Genomic DNA, 23507 nt, shown 5'->3' on the forward strand with positions numbered 1-23507 from the left:
TCCAGAGTCCAATGGCGGCGAGCTTTACACCACTCCAGCCGACGCTTGGCATCACGCATGGTGATCTTAGGCTTGTGTGCGGCTGCTCGGCCATGGAAACCCACTTTGTGAAGATCCTGACTAACAGTTATTGTGCTGATGTTGCTTCCAGAGGCAGTTTGAAACTCGGTAGTGTGTTCTGCAACCGAGGACAGACGATTTTTATGTTCTACGTGCTTCAGCACTCGGGGGTCCCGCTGTGAGCTTGTGTGGCCTACCACATCACAGCTGAACCGTTGTTGCTCCTAGATGTTTCCACTTCACAATAACAGCACTTACAGTTGTCCAGGGCAGCACTAGTAGAGCAGAAATTTTACAAACTGACTTGTTGGAAAAGTGTCATCCTATGACGGTGCCATTTTGAAAGTCACTGAGCACTTGTTTGTCTATGGAGATTGCATGGCGGAGTGCTCATTTTTATACACCTGTCAGTAGCGGGTGTGGCTGAAATAGCAGAATCCACTAATTTGAAGGGGGTGTCCACATGCATATATCATTTTTTAAACTTGTGTTCTTTACTATTCCATTGAGATTATTAATGAACCTTTTCCGTTCTTAATTTTCTGATTTCTAAATTATATTACTATGAGAGCCTTGTTAGATTTTGTAATCTTCCAGTCAAATGCCCATATCAAGCAGTTCAAGTTTTTTTGTGTTTGTTGGTCAGAGAGAAGCACGGCAGCAGAATTCTCTGGTTGAGCAGAATTCACGGTCTGGTCATCTCTTTTCATGAAAGCATGGAATTAAACTACTCAGGCTGATCAAAGGAGCTGGTGTGGGCACATTAATCACTAACTCCATTTCCTGGAACTTTCTACTGGGCAAAGTTATTAATGACATTACTAATTACCTCACATACATCACGTCAACAAATGTCGGAACAGACCATGCATGACCATGTCATCCGAGAATGAAAAAACTGTTCTTACACAGCAGCATACTGACTAGCATACAAACTAATTATTGAAGAATTTTTATCCAACCTTCAACCATGTTTGTAAGATTCTATCTTTAGACAATAATGTTAATCAAACTCTATACGGTTTGATTGGCTGGTTATTATCCCATTATCGCTGATTGCGAGAGACTCTTTTCAACACTACCCTTATCTGACATCGTTGTTGAAGTGGCCCCTAAGGGCCTTTGGGGACCAGTAGTTTAAAAAGAGCCAGATTGTCAATGAATTGCTCCGGTCAGCCAGCCAGCATTCCTGGATCTCAGGAGGAATCACGCTCCCTTACTAAACTAATCAGAGCGAGGAGACAAGAGTGTTTGTGATGCGCACAGATCTGCACAGCTACCTACAGCTAGAGCCAACATGGCTGTGGTAAGGCTACTTGCTGTACTTATCTGTAACGAGAAGGGACTGTATCACAATACTCCTGCCTCACTGTTCACACAGTGTCAGAGCCTCCGCAGCTGCTTTCGCTCTGTGTGAGTGTGTGTGTACTCAGCCCAGGGCTGGAACAGAGCAGAGGGAGGGGAGGAGCACACACAGTGACTCATCAGTCGGAGAGCCCTGGGGAGAGACGGGAGGGCAGGGGTCAGAGGGAGAGCCCGGTCCATCTCATAAACGGGGCGATGGGGTACCATCTTAGGTTCAGTGGTTTTAGAGGGTGAACTGGAGCAAGGGAAAATTAATCTCCCTGGCTTCCTCTGTTTCTCTCTTTCTCTGGAACTGCTGGTTTTGAGGTTTCTGTGTCTGCTCTCCGTCTGGTGGCGAAACCACACACACAGCTGGGCCCCTCAGTCTTAACCAGAGCCAGAAAGCCAGACAAAAAGCGCACAGTCACATGGTAAGCTTACAGTTCATTCGGGAAGTATTCAGACCCCTTCCACTTTTCCACTTTTTGTTACGTTACAGCCGTATTCTAAAATGGATTCAATCGTTTTTCTTCCCTCATCAATCTACACACAATACCCCATAAGCAAAAATAGTAACAAAATGCGGAAAAAGTCAAGGTGTCTGAATACTTTCCGAATGCACTGTATATGAGGCTAACTTCATATGGATTATGCAAGGGCTAGCAACAAGGCTGCAACAAAGTCAAAAACATAATTCCACTTTGACATTATGGGGTATTGTTTGTAACACAACAAAATGTGGAAAAAGTCAAAGGTTGTGAATACTTTCTGAAGGCACGGTAATACTCCTCAGACTGGTATTGTGTGCTAATTACGCTGCTATTGTACATTGCATTGAGATAGGTACTCTAAGCCTATTCAGACCCCCCCCCCCCCCCCCCCCCCCCCCCCCTTCCTGCCAAATTCCTCATTAGCGCTGCAGGCTAGAAGCACCACACCTCAACGCACAGACAATACGGTAGGCCGGCTAATCAGCTAGCATCTCCCCCATGTCATCCCCCTGCCCAGAGAAGCCTGCATCGCTCAATTAAGGGAATGAATACACACTTTATTCACACCACCAGATATATAATTGCATCAGCACACACTGCACTCCTCTGGGATTAGCCTAGAGTTGTGACGAGTCCATAAAACCAAGCCTAGAATGACAGGGAAAACAACTAAAAGGCCTAGTGCGCTAACACTACAATGTGATACCATTAGATTAGCATTAGCATCGCTAACACTGCTGATAATAACACAACTAACCTACAGCCAGAGGACATAGAGGCCAGTGTAGAGAGAAGTTGCTTCTAATTGTCTGTGACTTGTAGGCACTTCTGGGAGATGATGCGATTAAACCATTGTGGCGCATGGTTCCCATCTTCGTGTAACATTTTTCAGTGGGCACAGACTGGTTCCAATCCAAAGCCCTTAGTGACAGGCCTTCTCTTTTAATTGTCCACGCACATATGTAGACAAGCACACACAGTGCCAGTGAAGACCAGGCATCCACTTACTGTAGGTTCAGTTAAAAACCAGACTCAGCATCAGGTGTAGCTGAGGATGGTGACTAAGGGCACCATTCCCACACACACACACTGACCCCTGGTTACGGGCACCCTGCCCAAACACAGCCCGCCGGGAGAATAGACAAGTGGAAGAGAGTGAGGTCATGGAGAAAGGGAAGCAGCAGACAGAAGCACTCAGCTTTGCCTTGCTGCGGTCACACAGTGGTGTTAGAGACAGCTAAAAATACCCTGGGCTGGAGAACGTGAGCTCTGAGTTCTGCATAAAAGGTATAAAAAGAGGTCCGTTCGTGTTGGCACACTGTAAACAATTAGCGCAGAACGAGTCCAACGAGTGATCTAAAAGGTGGCTCCGTGATTCACGCTTGTCATCGCCCACCCCATGTAGAGAGATGTATGGGACGGCTGCAAGACTCAGCCTCGGACGAGTGTGTATCTGGGATGCCATTCCATCCCGGAACACAGCACTGTCAGCCTAGCTATCCAGCTACCTCACCTTCCATGTTGAAATGGCGCCAAGCTGGCAAACTCGCTCCAGCCTATTAGGATCAACTAACAAGGTTTGGTATACTCCCCCTCAGGCCTAACAGGCCAATCAAAAAGCAAGGAAACGCTCAGATCATTGCTTTAAATGATAAATTGTCCAATCTCGGTCATTGACTACACTTCCTCCCCTTACCTACCAGTACTTATTCACTCTCCATAAGACGGCGAGGTACAGGCCTTCCGGACTCCCCACAGGCCTATTCCACGCAATGCAAGCAGAGATCCGGTGTGCAGGGCTTAAAGGGTGATTAGGTAGAGCTTTGGTGTCCCCGCTTGGTATTGCCAAACAGTCTGACAGAGCCATCATCCTGACCAACCTGCCCTCTAAATACACCTCTGCTGTCTTCAACCAGGATCTCAGCAATCACTGCCTCATTGCCTTGGGTCCGCTGTCAAACGACCACCCCTCATCACTGTCAAACGCTCCCTAAAACATGTCAGCGAGCAGGCCTTTCTAATCGACCTGGCCCGGGTATCCTGGATAGCTGATGTTCTGAAAGAGCTGCAAAATCTGGACCCCGACAAATCAGCTGGGCTAAACAATCTGGACCCTTTCTTTCTAAAAATGATTCGCCATAATTGTTGCAACCCCTATTACTAGCCTGTTCAACCTCCCTTTCGTATCGTCTGAGATTCCTAAAGATTGGAAAGCTGCCGCAGTCATCCCCCTCTTCAAAGGGGGAGACACTCTAGCCCTATATCTATCCTACCCTGCCTTTCTAAAAACCTTCGAAAGCCAAGTTAAGAAACAGATCACTGACCATTTCGAATCCCACCGTACCTTCTCCCATATGCAATCTGGTTTCAGAGCTGGTCATGGGTGCACCTCAGCTACGCTCAAGGTCCTAAATGATATCATAACCACCATCGATAAAATACAACACTGTGCAGCTGTCTTCATCAACCTGGCCAAGGCTTTTGACTCTGTTAATCACCACATTCTTATTGGCAGACTCAACAGCCTTGGTTTCTCAAATGACTGCCTCGCCTGGTTCACCAACTACTTCTCAGATAGAGTTCCGCGTGTCAAATCGGAGGGCCTGTTGTCCGGACCTGGCAGTCTCTATGGGGGTGCCACAGGGTTCAATTCTCGGGCCGACTCTTTTCTCTGTATCCATCAATGATGTCTCTCTTGCTACTGGTGATTCTCTGATCCACCATTCTGTATACTTCTGGCCCCAGACAAGCTTCAATGCCATACAATACTACTTCTGTGGCCTCCAACTGTTCTTAAAAGCAAGTAAAACTAAATGCATGCTCTTCAACCGATCGCTGCCCGCACACGCCCGTCTAGCATCACTACTCTGGACGGTTCTGACTTAGAATATGTGGACAACTACAAACACCTAGGTGTCTGGTTAGACTGTAAACTCTCCTTCCAGACTCACATTAAGCATCTCCAATCCAAAATTAAATCTAAAATCGGCTCCCTATTTCACCACAAAGCATCCTTCACCCATGCTGCCAAACATATCCTCGTAAAGCTGACTATCTTACCGATCCTTAACTTCGGCGATGTCATTTACAAAATAGCCTCCAACACTCTACTCAGCAAATTGGATGTAGTCTATCACAGTGCCATCCGCTTTGTCACCAAAGCCCCATATACTACCCACCACTGCGACCTGTATGCTCTCGTTGGCTGGTCTTCGCTTCATATTCTTCGCCAAACCCACTGGCTCCAGGTCATCTATAAGTCTTTGCTTAGTAAAGCGCTGCCTTATCTCAGCTCACTGGTCACCATAGCAGCACCCACCCGTAGCACGCGCTCCAGCAGGTATATTTCACTGGTCAATGCCACTGTCAGCCAGAGAAATATACTGAGAAGGATTATCACCACAGCAAGCAATGTACTTGGAGTCAAACAGACAGGCCTGGATGAGATCTTTAAGGTCAGGGCCCTCCGCAAGGATCACAAAATCATTTTAGACCCAAGCCACCCCCTGTACCCGGACTTTGAACTACTCCCCCCTGGACGCAGCAGGAAAAACAGAACTAGACAATAATTTGTGCCAGGTGTGAAATCCCTTCTAAATAGATCGGGCTCATGTTCCTATCGACTCAGTAAGGCCAGCAGGCTAGTCTTTAAAAAAATATATATATATTGGTATGTAACTGTTATGAAAGTAGTAGTGTCAATTTTGTTTTGTATTTAAACGGCACTTTATACGTGTACATGACACTGCAACAACATTTCCCCATGGGGACAATAAAGTAAGTAAGTAAGTAAGTAAGTAAGTATCTCCTCATTGGCCGCCTTTCCTTCCAGTTATCTGCTGCCAATGACTGGAACGAATTGCAAAAAAAATCACTGAAGCTGGAGTCTTAGATCTCCCTCACTAACTTCAAGCATCAGCTGTCAGAGCAGCTTACTGATCATTGCATCTGTAAATAGCCCACCCAACTACCTTATCCCCATATTGTTATTTATTTTTATGCTCCTTTGCTTCCCAGTATCTCTACTTGCACATTCATCTTCTGCACATCTATCCCTCCACTGTTTAATTGCTAAATTGTAATTATTTTGCCAATATGGCCTATTTATTGCCTTACCTCCTTAATCTTACGACATCTGCACACATCGTATATAGATTTTTCTATTGTGTTATTGGCTGTACGTTTGTTTATCCCATGTGTAACTCTGTGCTGGTTAAATAAAGGTGAAATAAAAATAAATAAAAAGAGCAAGCAGGAACACAGAGGGATGGAGTTAAGTTGCAGCCGTATTCTACAATGGATTAAATATTTTTTCCCCTCATCAATCTACACACAATCCCCCTTACTGACAAAGCAAAAACAGGTTTATAGAATTTCTATGCAAATTTATAACAAATAAAAAACTGAAATATCACATTTACATAAGTATTCAGACCCTTTACTCAGTACTTTGTTTAAGCACCGTTGGCAGCGATTACAGCCTTGAGTCTTCTTGGGTATGACGCTACAAGCTTGGCACACCTATAGTTGGTGAGTTTCTCCCATTCTTCTCTGGAGATCCTCTCAAGCTCTGTCAGTTTGAATGGGGAGCGTCGCTGCACAGCAATTTTCAGGTCTCTCCAGAGATGTTCGATCGGGTTCAAGTCCGGGCTCTGGCTGGGCCACTCAAGGACATTCAGAGACTTGTCTCGAAGCCACTCGTGCATTGTCTTGGCAGTGTGCTTAGAGTTGTTGTCCTGATGGAAGGTAAAACCTTCGCCCCAGTCTGAGGTCCTGAGCCCTCTGGTAAGGGTTTTTATCAAGGATCTCTCTGTACTTTACTACGTTCATCTTTCCCTCGATCCTGACTAGTCTCGCAGTCCCTGCCGCTGAAAAACATCCCCACAGCATGATGCTGCCACCACCATGCTTAACCGTAGGGATGGTGGCAGATTTCCTCCAGATGTGACGCTTGGCATTCGGGCCAAAGAGTTGAGTCTTGGTTTCATCAGACCAGAGAATATTGTTTCTCATGATCTGAGAGTCCTTTAGGTGCATTTTTGGCATACTCCAAGCGGGCTGTTATGTGCCTTTTACTGAGGAGTGGCTTCTGTCTGGCCACTCTACCATAAAGGCCTGATTGGTGGAGTGCTACAGAGATGGTTGTCCTTCTGGAAGGTTCTTCCATCTCCACAGAGGAACTCCGGAGCTCTGTCAGTGTGACCATCTGGTTCTTGGTTACCTCCCTGACCACGGCTGTCCAGTTTGGCCGGACAGCCAGCTCTAGGAAGAGTCTTGGAGGTTCCAAATGAATTCCATTTAAGAATGATGGAGGTCACTATGTTCTTTGGGATCTTCAATGCGGCAGACATTTTTTGGTACCCTTCCCTAGATCTGTGCCTCGACATAATCCTGTCTCGGAGCACTACGTACAATTCCTTCGACCTCATGGCTTGGTTTTTGCTCTGACATGCACTGTCAACTGTGTGAGACCTTATATAGACAGGTGTGTGCCTTTCCAAATCATGTCCAGTCAATTAAATTTACCACAGCTGGACTCCAATCAAGTTGTAGAAACATCTCAAGGATGATCAATGGAAACAGGATGCACTTGAACTCAATTTCGAGTCTAATAGCAAAGGGTCTGAATACTTATGTAAATAAGGTATCTGTTTTAAGTTAATACATTTGAAAAATTGTCTAAAACCCTGTTTTCACTTCGTCATTATGGGGTATTGTGTGTAGATTGATGAGGGGAGAAAACGATGTAAATCATTTTAGAAAAAGGCTGTGGCAAAAGGGAAGGGGTCTGAATTCTTTCCGAATGCACTGTATATCAAACATTTTTCAAATGTACTTAAAGATCCATTATTAGCATGTTTTAACCACTCCTATAAAATGGTACTATCAGTATCTCAGCAAGAAGGTCTGATTTCACTATTACTGAAACAGGACCCATGTGCTAAGTATGAAGATCCAGTCCAACTAAAAAACTGGAGGCCCCTTTACACTTCAGTGTTGTGATGCAAAATCCTAGCAAAATGCATAGCACATAGAATTAAAAAGGTGTTGTTGGAGATAATTCATCCTGATCAGACAGGTTTTTTACATGGATGATACATTGGAGATAATATAAGACAAATACTGGAAACAATAGAACACCATGAAAAATTGAGAAACCAGAGCTGTGTTCGAATACCCATACTGACATTCAGACCGTTTCGCTCTCGGAGAGCACACTGGACGCTCGAGCCGAGGAGTAGGGTTGATTTACAGTAGGGCTGCCTTACAACGGCAGTCAAGCACCGAAGCTAATGTTGGCTAGCATGCTAGCTACTTCCAGACACAAATGAGACCACTCTGACCATTTTACTCGCCCTAGCAGAGCTGGTTAGGCAGTTTTCATGTTATCCAGAGCGTTGGTGACTGTAACTGTGCTGCTGAATTGTGGTTTTTTTCTAACGTTTACTGGCACCAGCCATATTCAACAGGTTAAATTAAATGAATTATTCTGCGCTCTGGTACACTCAGAGAGAGTGCTTTGAAATCGGAGTATATAGCCAGAGCGAATTTACAAAAGCACCAGCATGTACATTGAGAACGCACAATGACTATACAATTTAGCTAAGCTCGGAATGACGGGAATAATCAAGTCAATAAACATTTGGTAGTTAGTTAGATAGCCTATAGTTAATATACTGGCAAATTGGATGTATAAGTAGCCAACTAACGTTAGGGAGCTAGCTAACATACCGGTACATACTGTTGTAATGATATCCTATGTGGTTCATAAGGACAGCGTAGCTAACAAATTGTCAGCCAACATAACATGTAAGGTAACGTACTTAGTGTAGCTGGAGCAGGGCCTGGCTTAAGCTGGATGCCACTAGGTAAAAGGAACACCACACACTTTCCCTCTTTCTCACTTTTTCAATACAGTGGATACAAAAGGGTTATGTTAGGTGTACTCGCTGCCTGAAAGAGCAATTATGCCAACAAAGGGTATCATGCTCTGCTGGCACATTGTAGAACAGATGTCCACAGGCAGAAAGTGTACAATGCAGTGTAGCCCAAAGATATTGCTTTTGTTGTGTTGAACTTGACAGTAACAAGTGTGTGAGTGAGAGGGGATTATTACATTTTTTACTCAATAAAACATAATTTTTTGCACACATGTAGCCTTGTACACTTGATCAATGTCTACTATAGTGGCCACTATAATGATTATATTTCTACTTAAGATATTTTTTTCCCAAGTGCAATATTTAGATGTGTGTGGTAACAAGTGTTCTATTATAAAGGCTGTCATGGCTAACTGCAATATTAGTGAATTGTTTTTTTCTCTAGGCTTGAGTGTCATTTAGTAAAGCCTAGGCAACAAATAACATTGGACTGCTTTCTTTACATTTGTTTAGCTGTGAGTTAAGTTCACATTAACCACTTTTTATTTTACAGACAGACTGATCATTTATATCAAATTCTTTGTTTAATTAGTTAAAACCTGCTTTTCCCCTTGGAGGGATTTTTATTTTTACATGTTTCAGTGCAAAAAAAAAAAAGCCACCTTTTTTGGCCCTCACCAGTTTTCACCCCTGTATATAAATGTCTGGAATTTTTTAATTTAGGAGAATCTCTTATACAATGGCTTAAAGTTATGTATAGTAACCCCAGGTGTAAAATAATAAATAATGTCTACTTCTCAGAAAGTAATAAACTGTCAAGAGGAGTAAAACAAGGTTGTCCACTGTCGGCATATCTATTTATTATGGCCATCATTATGGCTATTAAAATCAGATCCAACAATAATATAGAGGGGCTAGAAATCCAGGGCTTAAAAAAGGTGTCATAGTACGCTGATGACTGAAGTTTCCTCTTAAATCTGCAATATTGATCCGTGATCAGCCTTATAGATGATCTAGATCATTTTTCTTACCTTAGCCAAATAGATTTCAACTCAGTTTTTCACAATTCCTGACATTTAATCCTAGTAAAAATTCCCTCTTAGGTCAGTTAGGATCACCACTTTATTTTAAGAATGTGAAATGTCAGAATAATAGTAGAGAGAATTATTTATTTCAGCTTTTATTTCTTTCATCACATTCCCAGAAGTTTACATACACTCAATTAGCATTTGGTAGCATTGCCTTTAAATTGTTTAACTTGGGTAGCCTTCCACAAGCTTCCCACAATAAGTTGGGTGAATTTTGGCCCATTCTTCCTGACAGAGCTGTTGTAACTGAGTCAGGCTAGTAGGCCTCCTTGCTCGCACACACTTTTTTCAGTTCTGCCCACAAATGTTCTATACGGGGGGGTAATAGAAAAAACAAAAACACTCAAAGATATTGGTTAAGCTACGTATTCCAAACTGTGTCAGACATGCGTGTGTCCTGTTCTGTACTATTCAGCAAGAGTGTGGGGTGCCATTAGGTGTCTTAAAAACGAACATGTTCATAGCAGAGCAGTACGTTACTTTTTAGGTGTACACAAGTTTGCACCTGTTCTTGCAATAACTGGGGACATGGGCTGGGAACCCTGTGAGGTGAGATGGAAGGCATGTATGGTGAGACTTTGGAATAGACTGTGGGATATGACAACTACCAGAATAGCTAGTAAAGTTTTTCAATGGGATCTATCCATAGCCTGGGCAACTGAAATGTCTGACCTTTTTCAACAGTCTAACTGTGAACATCTGTACGAAAAACCAAATTAAGGGAGACATAGATATGATTAAAAAACAACTGTATATATATTACAAAAAATGGGTGGAGGAGATTAATCATAAACCCAAATTGAGAACCTTTTGTTTGATTAAGGGTGACTTTTTGTGTGAGAGATATATTATGTATTACCTATCTAAAAACCATAGATTGCTATGTGCACAGGTAAGATCAGGGATATTGCCTCTGCGTATTGAAACAGGGCGGTACTGTGGTGAAGTAGAATTATGTAATTATTGTGACCTCGAAGAAATAGAGAATGAAACTCATTTTATTGCCCTTTCTATCATGATATCCGCTTGCTCTTGTTCCAGATAGCCCACCAGATATACCCTGGCATTATGTGGCTGAGTGATGAGGAGAAATTGAAATGTTTTTTTTTTGTCCATTGTGTATTTCCGTTCGCAGAATATTTAGATAAAGCCTGGGATAAAGGAAAAAGGGCTACCTATAATTAAATTGTAAAAATATTTAGCGTCGATGTGGTTAATGGTGTTTGTGTATATAGATTGTGTATAGGCTTGTCTACCATATGAATCTTCTCTTAGTGTCAGACTGGGTTCAAGTGACTTCTGTCTGTCTGTCTGTCTGTCTGTCTGTCTGTCTGTCTGTCTGTCTGTCTGTACGTACGTACAGTGGGGCAAAAAAGTATTTAGTCAGCCACCAATTGTGCAAGTTCTCCCACTTTAAAAAGATGAGAGGCCTGTAATTTTTGGTGGAAAATAAGTATTTGGTCAATAACAAAAGTTTATCTCAATACTTTGCTATATACCCTTTGTTGGCAATGACAGAGGTCAAACGTTTTCTGTAAGTCTTCACAAGGTTTTCACACACTGTTGCTGGTTGCTCCCACAGTTGATTTCTTCAAACCTATTGCAGATTCAGTCTTCCCAGCCTGGTGCAGGTCTACAATTTTGTTTCTGGTGTCCTTTGACAGCTCTTTGGTCTTGGCCATAGTGGAGTTTGGAGTGTGACTGTTTGAGGTTGTGGACAGGTGTCTTTTATACTGATAACAAGTTCAAACAGGTGCCATTAATACAGGTAACGTGTGGAGGACAGAGGAACCTCTTAAAGAAGAAGTTACAGGTCTGTGAGAGCCAGAAATCTTGCTTGTTTGTAGGTGACCAAATACTTATTTTCCACCATAATTTGCAAATAAATTCATTTAAAAATCCTACAATGTTATTTTCTGGATTTTTTTCTCATTTTGTCTGTCATAGTTGAAGTGTACCTATGATGAAAATTACAGGCCTCTCTCATCTTTTTAAGTGGGAGAACTTGCACAATTGGTGGCTGACTAAATACTTTTTTGCCCCAATGTATGTATACTATTTTACTGCTCTAGGGATGTAATTATTGTTTGGATAACCTTATTTACTATTATGTATTGATTTATTTTTTCACTCTTTATGTGATGCGCAATGCAGAGAACGCCGGAAGAAGAATGATCATTTAATTACCATAGTAAATTATTGTAATGTTTGTTTATGTGTCAATTAATCCCATAAGGGATGGGTTGCCAATTGGCGATTTGACACAAAAATAAAATGTCATGAAATTCATTCATTAAACAGGTGTGCCTTGTTCATTTGTGGAATTTCTTTCCTTCTTAATGCGTTTGAGCCAATCAGTTGTGTTGTGACAAGGTAGGGACCAAGTCCATATTGTGGCAAGAACAGCTCAAATAAGCAAAGAGAAACAGTAGTCCATCATTACTTGAAGACATGAAGGTCAGTCAATCGGGAAAATTTCAAGAACTTTGAAAGTTTATTCAAGTGCAGTCGCAAAAACCGCACTGGGATGACACTGGCTCTCATGAGGACCACCACGGGAAAGGAAGACCCAGAGTTACCTCTGCTGCAGAGGATAAATTCAGAGGAGTAACCAGCTTCAGAAATTGCAGCCCAAATAAATGCTTCACAGAGTTCAAGTAACAGACACATCTCAACATCAACTGTTCAGAGGAGACTGCGTGAATCAGGCCTTCATGGTTGAATTGCTGCAAAGAAATCCCTACTAAAGGACACCAATAAGAAAAAGAGACTTGCTTGGGTAAAGAAACACGGTGGACATCTGTCCTTTAGTCTGATGAGTCCAAATTTGAGATTTTTGGTTCCAACCGCTGTGTCTTTGTGAGACACAGAGTAGGTGAATGGATGATATGTGTGGTTCCCACCGTGAAGCATGGAGGAGGATATGTGATGGTGTGTGTGTGCTTTGCTGGTGACACTGTCTGTGATTTATTTTCAATTCAAGGCACACTTAACCAGCATAGCTACCCACAGCATTCTGCAGTAATACGCCATCCCATCTGGTTTGCGCTTAGTGGGGCTATCATTTGTTTTTCAACAGGACAATGACCCAACACACCTCCAGGCTGTGTAAGGGCTATTTGACCAAGAAGGAGAGTGATGGAGTGCTGCATCAGATGACCTGGCCTCCACAATCACCCGACCTCAAACAAATTGAGATTGTTTGGGATGAATTGGACCGCAGAGTGAAGTAAAAGCAGCCAACAAATGCTCAGTATATGTGGGAAATCCTTCAAGACTGTTGGAAAAGCATTCCAGGTGAAGCTGGTTGAGAGAATTCCAAGAGATTGCAAAGCTGTCATAAAGGCAAAGGGTGGCTTCTTTGAAGAATCTAAAACATACATCATATTTAGATTTTTTTATTTTTTTATTACTTTTTTGGTTACTACATGATTCTGTATATGTTATGTCATAGTTTTGATGTCTTCACAATTATTCTTCAATGTAGAAAATAGTAAAAATAAAGAAAAACCCTTGAATAAGTAGGTGTGTCCAAACTTTTGACTGGTACAGTATGTGTTTGGATATAATCTATCCGAATGTGATGCATGTCAAGTAACTATACTCATGCCATGTAACTACTGTGAAGAAAAGTGAGAAGTGCCATGTATGTAAAATGTGTGTTTAGAATGTACATGTAACAAAAAAAGAAAAAGCTGTAAAAACATTTTTATTTTTGTCCTCAGAAGAGGAGGCTGTAGTGGTTGGGCCAATAATAATAAAAAATATTTTAACTGCAGCTGATGGAAACATTCCCTGAATTTATGAACTCCCTCTAATGCCTGTGGAAACTGTCAGTCAGACAAGGGTTGTCGCACAGCCACTCACACACACCGTCTCACACAACCACATAGGGAGCTACTTAATATGCATCACCTAGATTCTGTCAAGATCTCCTCAGTGTCCCCTGCACAGCCAATTTTTGAACAAGGGGCTTCCTACCCCAAACCAAGCCTCTAAACTCCTTCCAAGTGTGAATACAGCCAACATTCTACTCAGGACTGACATGTGACCAGGTGCAGATGTCAGAAAAACAGTATTTGCAAGGCAAAAGCAGGGCTATAAAACCTCCTGAGCTGACCGAGGGGAGAAACACAAAATGGAGAAACCCTCTTCAAGTCCATGACTTCCAATTAAGGAGTTTCAAATCTACCTCCCTCGAGGTAAACAGAATATGTATTTATATAGAGCCTTCTCATATCTGAGATAACGGCATTCTTAATCTGGGGAGCAGGCTCTGTGGAAAATCAAGCTGTATTCATCTCATTAGCTCATGGCACGAAGCGCTGGAGCAGATTGAGGTGTCATAACTCGTTCAAAATGTCACCCGCATTGTGGCCCAGTCGTATGACACAAGGCATAGCGTGGCTAGACCCGGTGGAGATATACGGTCAGTTTGGACTTCTCATCTAGGTCGAGGGTTAGGGTGAGCGTTTAGGGTCAACTGTTCATTGAGGACAAAGGTCGATAGATCTGTGAGTGAGTCATAATACCATTCTAAATGATCTCATACAAGGGTAAGTGTGCCTTCCGATCATAAAGCCAGGTTTCAATCTTTGTGTTGTTGACACATAGTCGGGCAAACAAACTGACACAAAACAATTTTTAGACTCTTTGTTCTCCAATGACAAATTCCAATATACACAGATACTCCCTCAACTTGAACCCGTGTTGAAGCAACCAGCTTTGACATATCCATACATTCACACTAAGTGAGGAAAACATACCTTACATCCCCACAACAATACACTGATCTAAAAAAGATCAGTGTTGTCAATGCTTACGAACCAAACACAAAACTATTGGCCCATCTCACTTCTCAATGCTGATGTCAAGATAGCTTTGTTGATAGCTATATCCCTCCCTACCTTTATTGTACTTGTGAATGGGAAGTTTCTTCAGCTGGTCCTTGCGCAGACGGCTTCTCCGAGCCCTGTGTCTGCCCTGGACAAACTTGGTGATCTGAGCGAGAAGGGAAAAGTCAAGTAAGTTGGGGAGTTGTGAGTCACTTAACCTTACCCGAAAATCCTGATGAATACCCCAACAGTTTTTTTTTAACCGGGCAACGCTCTTGTACTTCAACCATGCACCTTCTTTTCAAAAGTCTGACGTCACCATTTCATTGATAGTTATTTCCGAAATAAGTATTCTCTGCAGTTAAATAATACCACAACCAGTACTCAAAATAATTGTATGGGCATTTAAAATAATTACATTTATCACGTTCTTGTGCCAATTCTTTGGGAAGTGGGATGATTTGGGTAACTGAGACTGCTTTTTAACTAATCAGACAAATCTAATGAGCAAGTTCTATGTTATTTGTTGCCTAGTTAAATAAAAAATAAAATAAAATGTTTTGTTGTTGTAGCAGGCTTGATGATATCATCTTCATACACACGGGAAACTGTTGAGCGTGAAAAACCCAGCAGCGTTGCAGTTCTTGACACAAACAAGTGCACCTGGCACCTACTACCATACCCCGTTCAAAGGCATATACAGTGCATTCGGAAAGTATTCAGACCCCTTGACTTTTTACGATACAACCTTATTCTAAAGTTGATTAAATAAAACATTTTCCTCATCAATCTACACACAATACCCCATAATGACAAAGCAAAAACAGGTTTTTAGACATTTTTGCAAATGTATTAAAAAGAAATAACGGAAATATCACATTTACATAAGTATTCAGACCCTTTACTCAGTACTTTGTTGAAGCACCTTTGGCAGCGATTACAGCCTTGAGTCTTCTTGGGTATGATGCTACAAAGCTTGGCACACCTGTATTTGGGGAGTTTCTCCAATTCTCTGCAGATACTCTCAAGCTCTGTCAGGTTAGATTGGGAGTCCCATAGAGTAGCGCACAATTGGCCCTGTGTCGTCCGGGTTAGGATTTGGCCGGGGTTGTAAATAAGAATTTGTTCTTAACTGACTTGTTAAATAAAGGTAGAATAAAATAAAAAAACGTCTTGACTGTGTGCTTAGGGTCGTTGTCCTGTTTGAACCGTCGCCCCAGTCTGAGTCCCTGAGGTTTTCATCAAGGATCTCTCTGTACTTTGCTCAGTTTATCCTTCCCTCGATCCTGACTAGTCTCCCAGTCTCTGCCGCTGAAAAACATCCCCACAGTATGATGCTGCCACCACCATGCTTCACCGTAAGGATGGTGCCATGTTTACTCCAGACGTGACGCTTGGCATTCAGGCCAAATAGTTCAATCTTGGTTTCATCAGACCAGAGAATCTTGTTTCTCATGGTCTGAGAGTCCTTTAGGTGCATTTTGGCAAAGTCCAAGCGGGCTGTCATTTGCCTTTTACTGAGGAGTGGCTTCCGTCTGGCCACTCTACCATAAAGGCCTGATTGGTGGAATGCTGCAGAGATGGTTACTCAGTTTGGCAGGATGGCCAGCTCTCGGAAGAGTCTTGGTGGCTCCAAACTTCTTCCATTTAAGAATGATGGAGGCCACTGTGTTCTTGGAGACCTTCAATGCTGCAAACATTTTTTGGTACCCTTCCCCAGATCTGTACTTTGACACAATCCTGTCTTGGAGCGCTACGGACAATTCCTTCGACCTCATGGCTTGGTTTTTGCTCTGACATGCACTGTGAACTGCAGGACCTTATGTAGACAGGTGTGTGCCTTTCCAAATCATGTCCAATCAATTGAATTTACCACAGGTGGACTCCAATCAAGTTATAGAAACATCTCAAGGATGATCAATGGAAATAGGATGCACCTAAGATCAATGTCGAGTGTCATAGCAAGGGTCGAATACTTCTGTAAATAAGGTATGTCTTCATTTTTTATACATTTGTAAAAATTTCTAAAAAATTGTTTTTCACTTTGTCATTATGGGGTATTGATGAGATTTGTTTTTGTAGAATACGGCTGTAACGTAACAAAATGTGGAAAAAGTCAAGGGGTCCGAATACTTTCCGAATGCATTGTAAATCTTTTGTCTTGACCATTCATCCTCTGAATGGCACTCATGCACAATTCATGTCTCCATTGTCTCAGGGCTTGAAAATCATTCTTTAGTCTGTCTGTCTCCCCTTTATCTACACTGGTTGAAGTGGACTTAACAAGGGACAATAATAAGGGATCATAGCTTTCACATTGATTTACGTGGTCAGTCTATTTCATGGAAAGAGCCGATGGTCTTAATGTTTTGTATTCTCAGTGTACATGAATGAATGAATAAACTTTATTGACATTGTTGAGAAGATAGTGCATTTGTCTACCATGAAAACGACGATGAGGATGAGGCAGATTCCCACGATGATGAGGAAGGGGATCAGGTAGTATTCCAGAGGCAGGCTGAAGTCCGGCATGAGAACCACATGACCCCTGAAAAACAACAACAGCGCCATTATGGAGATTTAATTAAGTGTTTATGACTGACAATTAGATACACTCCAATAGTGACCTACAAGGAGTCCTTACGATTGGAGCGTGTCGACATGGCCCATCATCTATAGCATGTCACATGAGGCGACTCGTTTTCATTTTACACCTCATGACGTCCTGTCACAGAAACGCCCTCCCATCTGACTAATGTAATTTCACACAGTGAAATAATGGATAAGACGTTTCTATAATAACATTTTGTGAAGAACATTACAATATTGCCAGGCAATTGACTGGAAATGTACTATTTTGGTATGTCTGCATGCCAGGACAAAAGAGGTACTAACCCGAATGTATGATTGATATCAGAGCAAAGAAAGAGGTCTATTACTGACAGCATGGTGGGAAGAAAAAACAGTAATTCCCTGATTATCTACTGTTACTGCATAGCTCTGGGAATGTGATGACAGCATGAGGCAGATCTGCTTTACGATGCCAGCACGTCAATTGAGGCCATTATGACAGAGTAATGTAGCACAAAGAGAAAAATATCATTTTACGTCGTCTTTCCACTGCATTCATAGAATAAATAAATAAATATATATATATTTTTTTTTTAAATAACGCTGACAGATTTATTTGGACAGGATTCTTAGACAGTATGGATAGAGCACGCCAGTTTGGATGTCTCCGTCTTGAATTAGCCTTGATGTTGATAGACATGGAAATTAGATCTTGGTCCGCGACTCACCCCTTGTCATATGCGTAGTCCTTTTTCAGGGAGTCGGCAGTCTCTTCGCTCACAAACACTGATGGAATGTCAATCTGTTTCAAAATATCCACTAAAAGGGAAAAGTGAAGGAAAATATATTTATACATGAGGTGGCCACATATTGATGCCCATCATAAAATAAAATCTAAACCATCATGAAATAACAACACGTTCGAAGGAAGAAATTAAGATTCGATTCACTTATCGGTGAAAGATACAAAAATAGAAAGAACGGTATGTTTGTCGAGGCACTACAGTAAAACATCTGGCATTTCTGAAATCCTTTATTTAGACAGACCATAACTATGGCGAACCACAGATCTTTAAAGCTGTTAGATAGGGTAATTTCCAGGGTCTATGGGACCCTCTGAGCATGAAACGGACTGGCATAGGGAATTTGGGGCAAATGCCTGGTGGGCTGATCCATCTTTAGGCCAATGGGTATTGTTTTTTTTATAATGAGTCTGTTAAGAAATTTTAACATAATTTTTTGGGGCAGAATTACCATTTTGGCTAATGGGCTGCTGTCCCATTCAGACACCAGCCCAAAGAAGTTTAGTAGAACGGACTATTTGCCCCTGGTGCGCAGATTTATGATTCCATTCTGCCCCTGCGTTGAGGCTGATGCCCACTTGTGCCACCATCTTATATATGATTCTGCTCATGCACGACTGTGGGCATATTGTGGGTATATTACTAGTTGGTAGGGCTCACAGAACCCCGGTGACATAAATCTCTTGGATGGCTGATAAGTTAACAAATGGCTTGCTGACCAACGTTTGAAAAGAACCCATTCAAATGGATGATCTGTCCTAAGCAATTACCAGCATGAGGTGCTGTCTGGATTATTCATGATACATAGTCATACACCCCAGAGCAAGAGGCGGGAGACAAGCGACAAACTATGTGAAGAGTAACCTGTTGAGAAAAGAGAAACTGCACAGATATCCCTCCTCCCCAAAACTTAATTTGATTGTAAATAGGGCACTGTGAATTTCCAGGCCGATCGAGCCGTTTGGACAGGGTTGAACTGTTTGGCGACGTACTGAAAACCAGAGCACCACATTCCTCCACAACGACATTAAGAGTCGGAATTGGCGCTATTGCTGCAGTATCTCTAAGCCCCAGCGAGTCCGAAAGGTCCTCTAGGCTCAGGATTTGGGAATCAAAGCTGTATTGACCCCGAATGAGGAGACACATGAACAGACAACTGTGTGCAGTGTTGCTGCACGTTTGTGTTTGTGTTTGTGTGTGCAGTGCAGAAGAGAAGGATTGGAAGAGGGGGGAAACTTACGATCATTGGATCCCATGCTGATTAAGTCATCAGAGTCCACGTTGTGAACAATCGCCGCCTTGTACCCGGCCTTCTGGGCGTTAAGGACCTGCGGGAGACAAAACATTTGTGTTCATTGTGTGTGTGTGTGGTTTCTATGGATCAGTGTGTGTTCAGCTAGCCCATCCCACCCAAATATCTAAGTATCTTTATACTGTATCCATTCTGTGACAGCTATCTCCGTAACTATTTTGTAACTGACATCACTTCAGGACAGGGAGTGTGTGGTTCAGTTGAATATTTGTCAATGTCCATGCATTTGTATACTATGTGCGTATAATGATAATGACATGCTACATGGACACACCACCACATGAAGGAGAAAAAGGCAAGAATTTGCATAGCATGTAATGTAGCTTAACACACCGCATTCTGAAAGAAATCAATGGCTAAAATAACTTATTTGACATAGTAGCTTGTATGTAATCAGTGGTGACCCATCATTCAGGGCAGGTGGGGCGGAGCAGAGGCCAACCTGTTTTGTTAAATTATAGTGTTATTCTTGCATTAATTCGTGTCAAATATCAGTTCAGCATACAATGTAAAAAAAAAAACAATCCTTGAGTAATAAAGCAGCATACAAACTTAGTCTATTTCTTGAGTAAGGCAGCTCCAAAATGCATTGATTTCAGCCTAGCTCAGTGCTTTCTGTGGTGGAGGAGCAGCCAGCAAAAGCACAGAGCATAGGCGTTGTTAATCTTATCTGGTTGTGCCGTGATTGGCTCAGGGTTCTGTCACTCATGGGGACACTACGTCACCACAGAATCTACTGGAGAGATAGGCAGTTCAACCCCGCTTGTGTGCTGCCATGGATTTACAGTAAAAGTGCCCTTCCAAGAAGGCTTAAGGTCATTGGCCACATATAAAATTACATCAAATCACATTAGATCTCCCGTAGCTGTGATTGGACTGATCATGTCAACATCATACTTTCAAAATCTTAGCTAGCAAATTAGATAAGCAGTCATCATCATGAATCACTTGACGATCTACTGTCTTGACGATCTACAATCTTTGTCATATGACGAGAAATTAGAGATAAAATGTCTCTGTGCCATTGGACATAAACGTCACACAACAAGTCGGAAATCGCAAATTCAACAATGAGAGGTTTGGAAGGAAGCAGTGGCTGACTGTGAGTGTTGCTTCCCCTGCCTGCTTTTCGGTGGAGAGGGTGTGTGGTCCAAGTCTGGGTTTAAGGATTTAAAACATCTGAAAGTCTCTCAAAACATGAGAATTGTGCATCACATGTAGACAATGCTGTTAACCTGGGATTACTGGGAAAATCAAACATTGTGGCTCAGCTAGACATATAGACGTGCCATGTCCTTCACAACCAACAATCGGAGGAGAATAGGTACGTGCTTGCCAGAATTATAGCATGCATTAAATTGTGTGGTAATTGTGAGTCAGCACAAGGGCATTTTCAGGTGTATTTTTGAGAGCATGCGTGAAGGAGATTACTGGCTACAAAGCCATTATGACGACCAACACCTTCTTAAGGGTACATTAAGCACGATCCAAAACAAACCTTTGGATTGTATGTATGACTCCTTTTGCATCTGTACAATACAAAGTGTTATGTTTTGGGAAAATCCAATACAACCACAGTCCATATTTTCAGTCATAGTGGTGGCTGCATCATGTTATGGGTATGCTTTTAATAGTTAAGGACGAGACCACTGCTGTCTCCTGTAAATCACATATGGCAATAGTGCTGCGCTACATTTTATCAGACCACAGAGTGTGTGTGAGCTTTTTGGAGTTTGTAGAGGTGAAGGACAAACAAAACTGGTGTTTGCCTCTCCAACACCATCAAACAAGTCCTAGCGCCACTGAACATGAAGGAGAAGCTGGTTGCACAAACTTACGATGGGTCAGCGGTGATGTGGTAATGCACGTGGTGTCCAAACGCTACTTAAGGAGACTTACCCAAACGCGCAGTTTGTGCACTGTTACGCACACCAACAGAATCTAACACTTCACCAACTCTGTGCAGGGCGAGTAAGTGTACTTACAAAGTGTTTTTTTGCAGACCTATCCTACTTTTTCACCTTTTTCTCACTCACACCTAAAAGACTCTCCACTCTCGCGGAGTCAGCGAACAGATGGGTCCCCAGGCCACCGGATACACAATGGAACTTCAAAAGCAGAACCGTCAATGTTGTGTGGGAGGACCATGAGGCACTGGCCCCCTGGCTGGAATGAGATCACCATCAGTGAGGCATATGACCTGGCCATGAAACTTAAGGATCACACATTTCTGCAACTGCTCAAGTTATTTTCTTTGGTCATGTCAGAGGTGGATGTTTAGTACAACTTAATGCAGAAACGAACCATTGATGCAGCAGGAAATGCCGGAGCAATCGGCAACTTCAAGGTGAACATTAAAAAAATTGGCGAGCAAACTGATGCACTGGCCAAGAGGACATGTTGATGCCACTGAACCAGGGCAGAGAAACCTTAACACTGCACCTGTGATGGAGGCATGCGACACAATCGCTGCTCATGTGCAAGAAAGGTTTTCTGAAAGTGACCACTTAATTGTGGCAAAGTTGGTAGACAACTAGCTTTTACCCCAATATGAACATTCCATTTACGACCACAGAGCTCCAGTGTTCTACCAAGCTATGGCCCGTGGGAAACGGAGCTCTCTACCGGCATGAAAACGGTGCTGTCCATCCCTACCAGAATCCTGAGCTGCACACTAGAAATATGTCACTTTCTTTATTGAAATCACTCCAAGAGAACAACCTGCAAAAGGCTTTGTCTGAGACGGTCTCTTTTCACAAAATCATTATCACCACTAATCCGATGACAACCGTCGAGTCAGAGAGAAACTTTTACACCCTTAAAAAAAAATTTTTTTCAATATTTTTTTTTACTTCACACGCAACTCCATGGGCCAGAAAAAGTTGAATGTAATTGGCCATGCTGTCAATCCAGCATGACTTCATCCAGAGAATACTAGACTTTGATGACAAAGTAATTGAGAAGATTGCCCACAACCAGGACAGCCGGGCCACCTACCTGTTCACGTGAGCACGGCACAACAACGATGAGTCCAAACATATGTCATGTATGTTGCTGCATAAGTAATATACCGGGGAAATATGTATACTGTAGCTAAGAAATTAACACTAAGTGTATGTTGTTTAGTAAGCTGTTAGTAGCATCTCTCTCTCTCCCCCTCTCTCGTCAATCCTAAACTTGACATTCAATCAAGACCAAATCAAATATTTAATTTACAATTAGACTAAGTGAGGGATGTTAGTGTAGTCTAAAGTGAAAGGATGTTACACTTAGATGTTATAATCATATGCCTAAATCCAACTTCACGTAAAATCCTTTTAGGATGTTCCCTCATAAATAATTTGGGTAAAGGCGTGTTATTCTTGGAGTAAAGTTACACCCCGCCGTGGCGGTGAAAGTGAGACGATGATGCAGAGGAAAGAGGATACTATGTAAAGAATAGGGGTGAGGAATCAGTTTGCCTCTCTGACTCGCTATGAGCCCAGAGTGTCCCCATCCCTTGACTGCACCACAGTGGACTAGCATTAGCCTAGTGCTCGTTAACCTAAGGCTATAGATTAGGCTAGGCTAAGCTAGGGCTACACTCTATTCTGGTATCATTTTCTGTAGCTATGCTACGCTAACAAAATGTATTGTTCATTCAGACAAAGAGGATGAGAGAAGAGATGGTTGTTTGAGGGAATCGAGATGCTAGCAGACATTAGCGCAGGGCTGCCTTTTTGTTTGTCACTGGAATTTTCTGCACTCTGTGTGTGTGAGTGTACACATGTTTGTGTTGAGTGCAAAGCTGTATAAGGCCAAGTATTTGCCTGTGAGGGTGTATTGTGTGTGTGTGTGTGCATCAATGACTACAATGTGTCTGCAACAGCGAGTGTCAACGCAGGAATAAATAATTTTTGTGTGTTCTGAGAGCTACCGCAGGCCACAATGTGTACACGTCTGTGTGTGAGTTTGTGTGTGAACGTCTGTGCGCCGCATCTGTGTGTGTGTGCTTCCTGGTTTGTGTCTCCATATGTATGAGGCTGTCTTTGAGAAGAGACAGAGAACTAGCGAGCCAGCAGATGATTCCTGTCGCAGTCTCTCCCCCATACCCTTCATTCCCACAGCATTAAAGTCTCCTAT

The 23507-nt window shown here is 42.4% G+C and overlaps 1 protein-coding gene across 2 annotated transcripts in view; it reads right to left on the reverse strand.

The window, feature by feature from the left end:
• LOC139408966 (E3 ubiquitin-protein ligase RNF13-like) overlaps positions 1 to 23507 on the reverse strand; it is an 88937-nt gene that overhangs the window by 8602 nt on the left and 56828 nt on the right. For both annotated transcript variants that reach the window (XM_071153498.1, XM_071153499.1), the window contains exons 5-8: positions 19314 to 19401; positions 17999 to 18089; positions 17142 to 17247; positions 14772 to 14865 (exon numbers count right to left, since the gene is read on the reverse strand). In XM_071153498.1, coding sequence (XP_071009599.1) covers positions 14772 to 14865; positions 17142 to 17247; positions 17999 to 18089; positions 19314 to 19401 — 379 coding nt within the window. The remainder of the gene's footprint in view (positions 1 to 14771; positions 14866 to 17141; positions 17248 to 17998; positions 18090 to 19313; positions 19402 to 23507) is intronic.

The sequence above is a fragment of the Oncorhynchus clarkii genome, chromosome 5 (genome assembly GCF_045791955.1).
Source record: "Oncorhynchus clarkii lewisi isolate Uvic-CL-2024 chromosome 5, UVic_Ocla_1.0, whole genome shotgun sequence".
In the NCBI taxonomy this organism is placed as follows: Eukaryota; Metazoa; Chordata; class Actinopteri; order Salmoniformes; family Salmonidae; genus Oncorhynchus; species Oncorhynchus clarkii.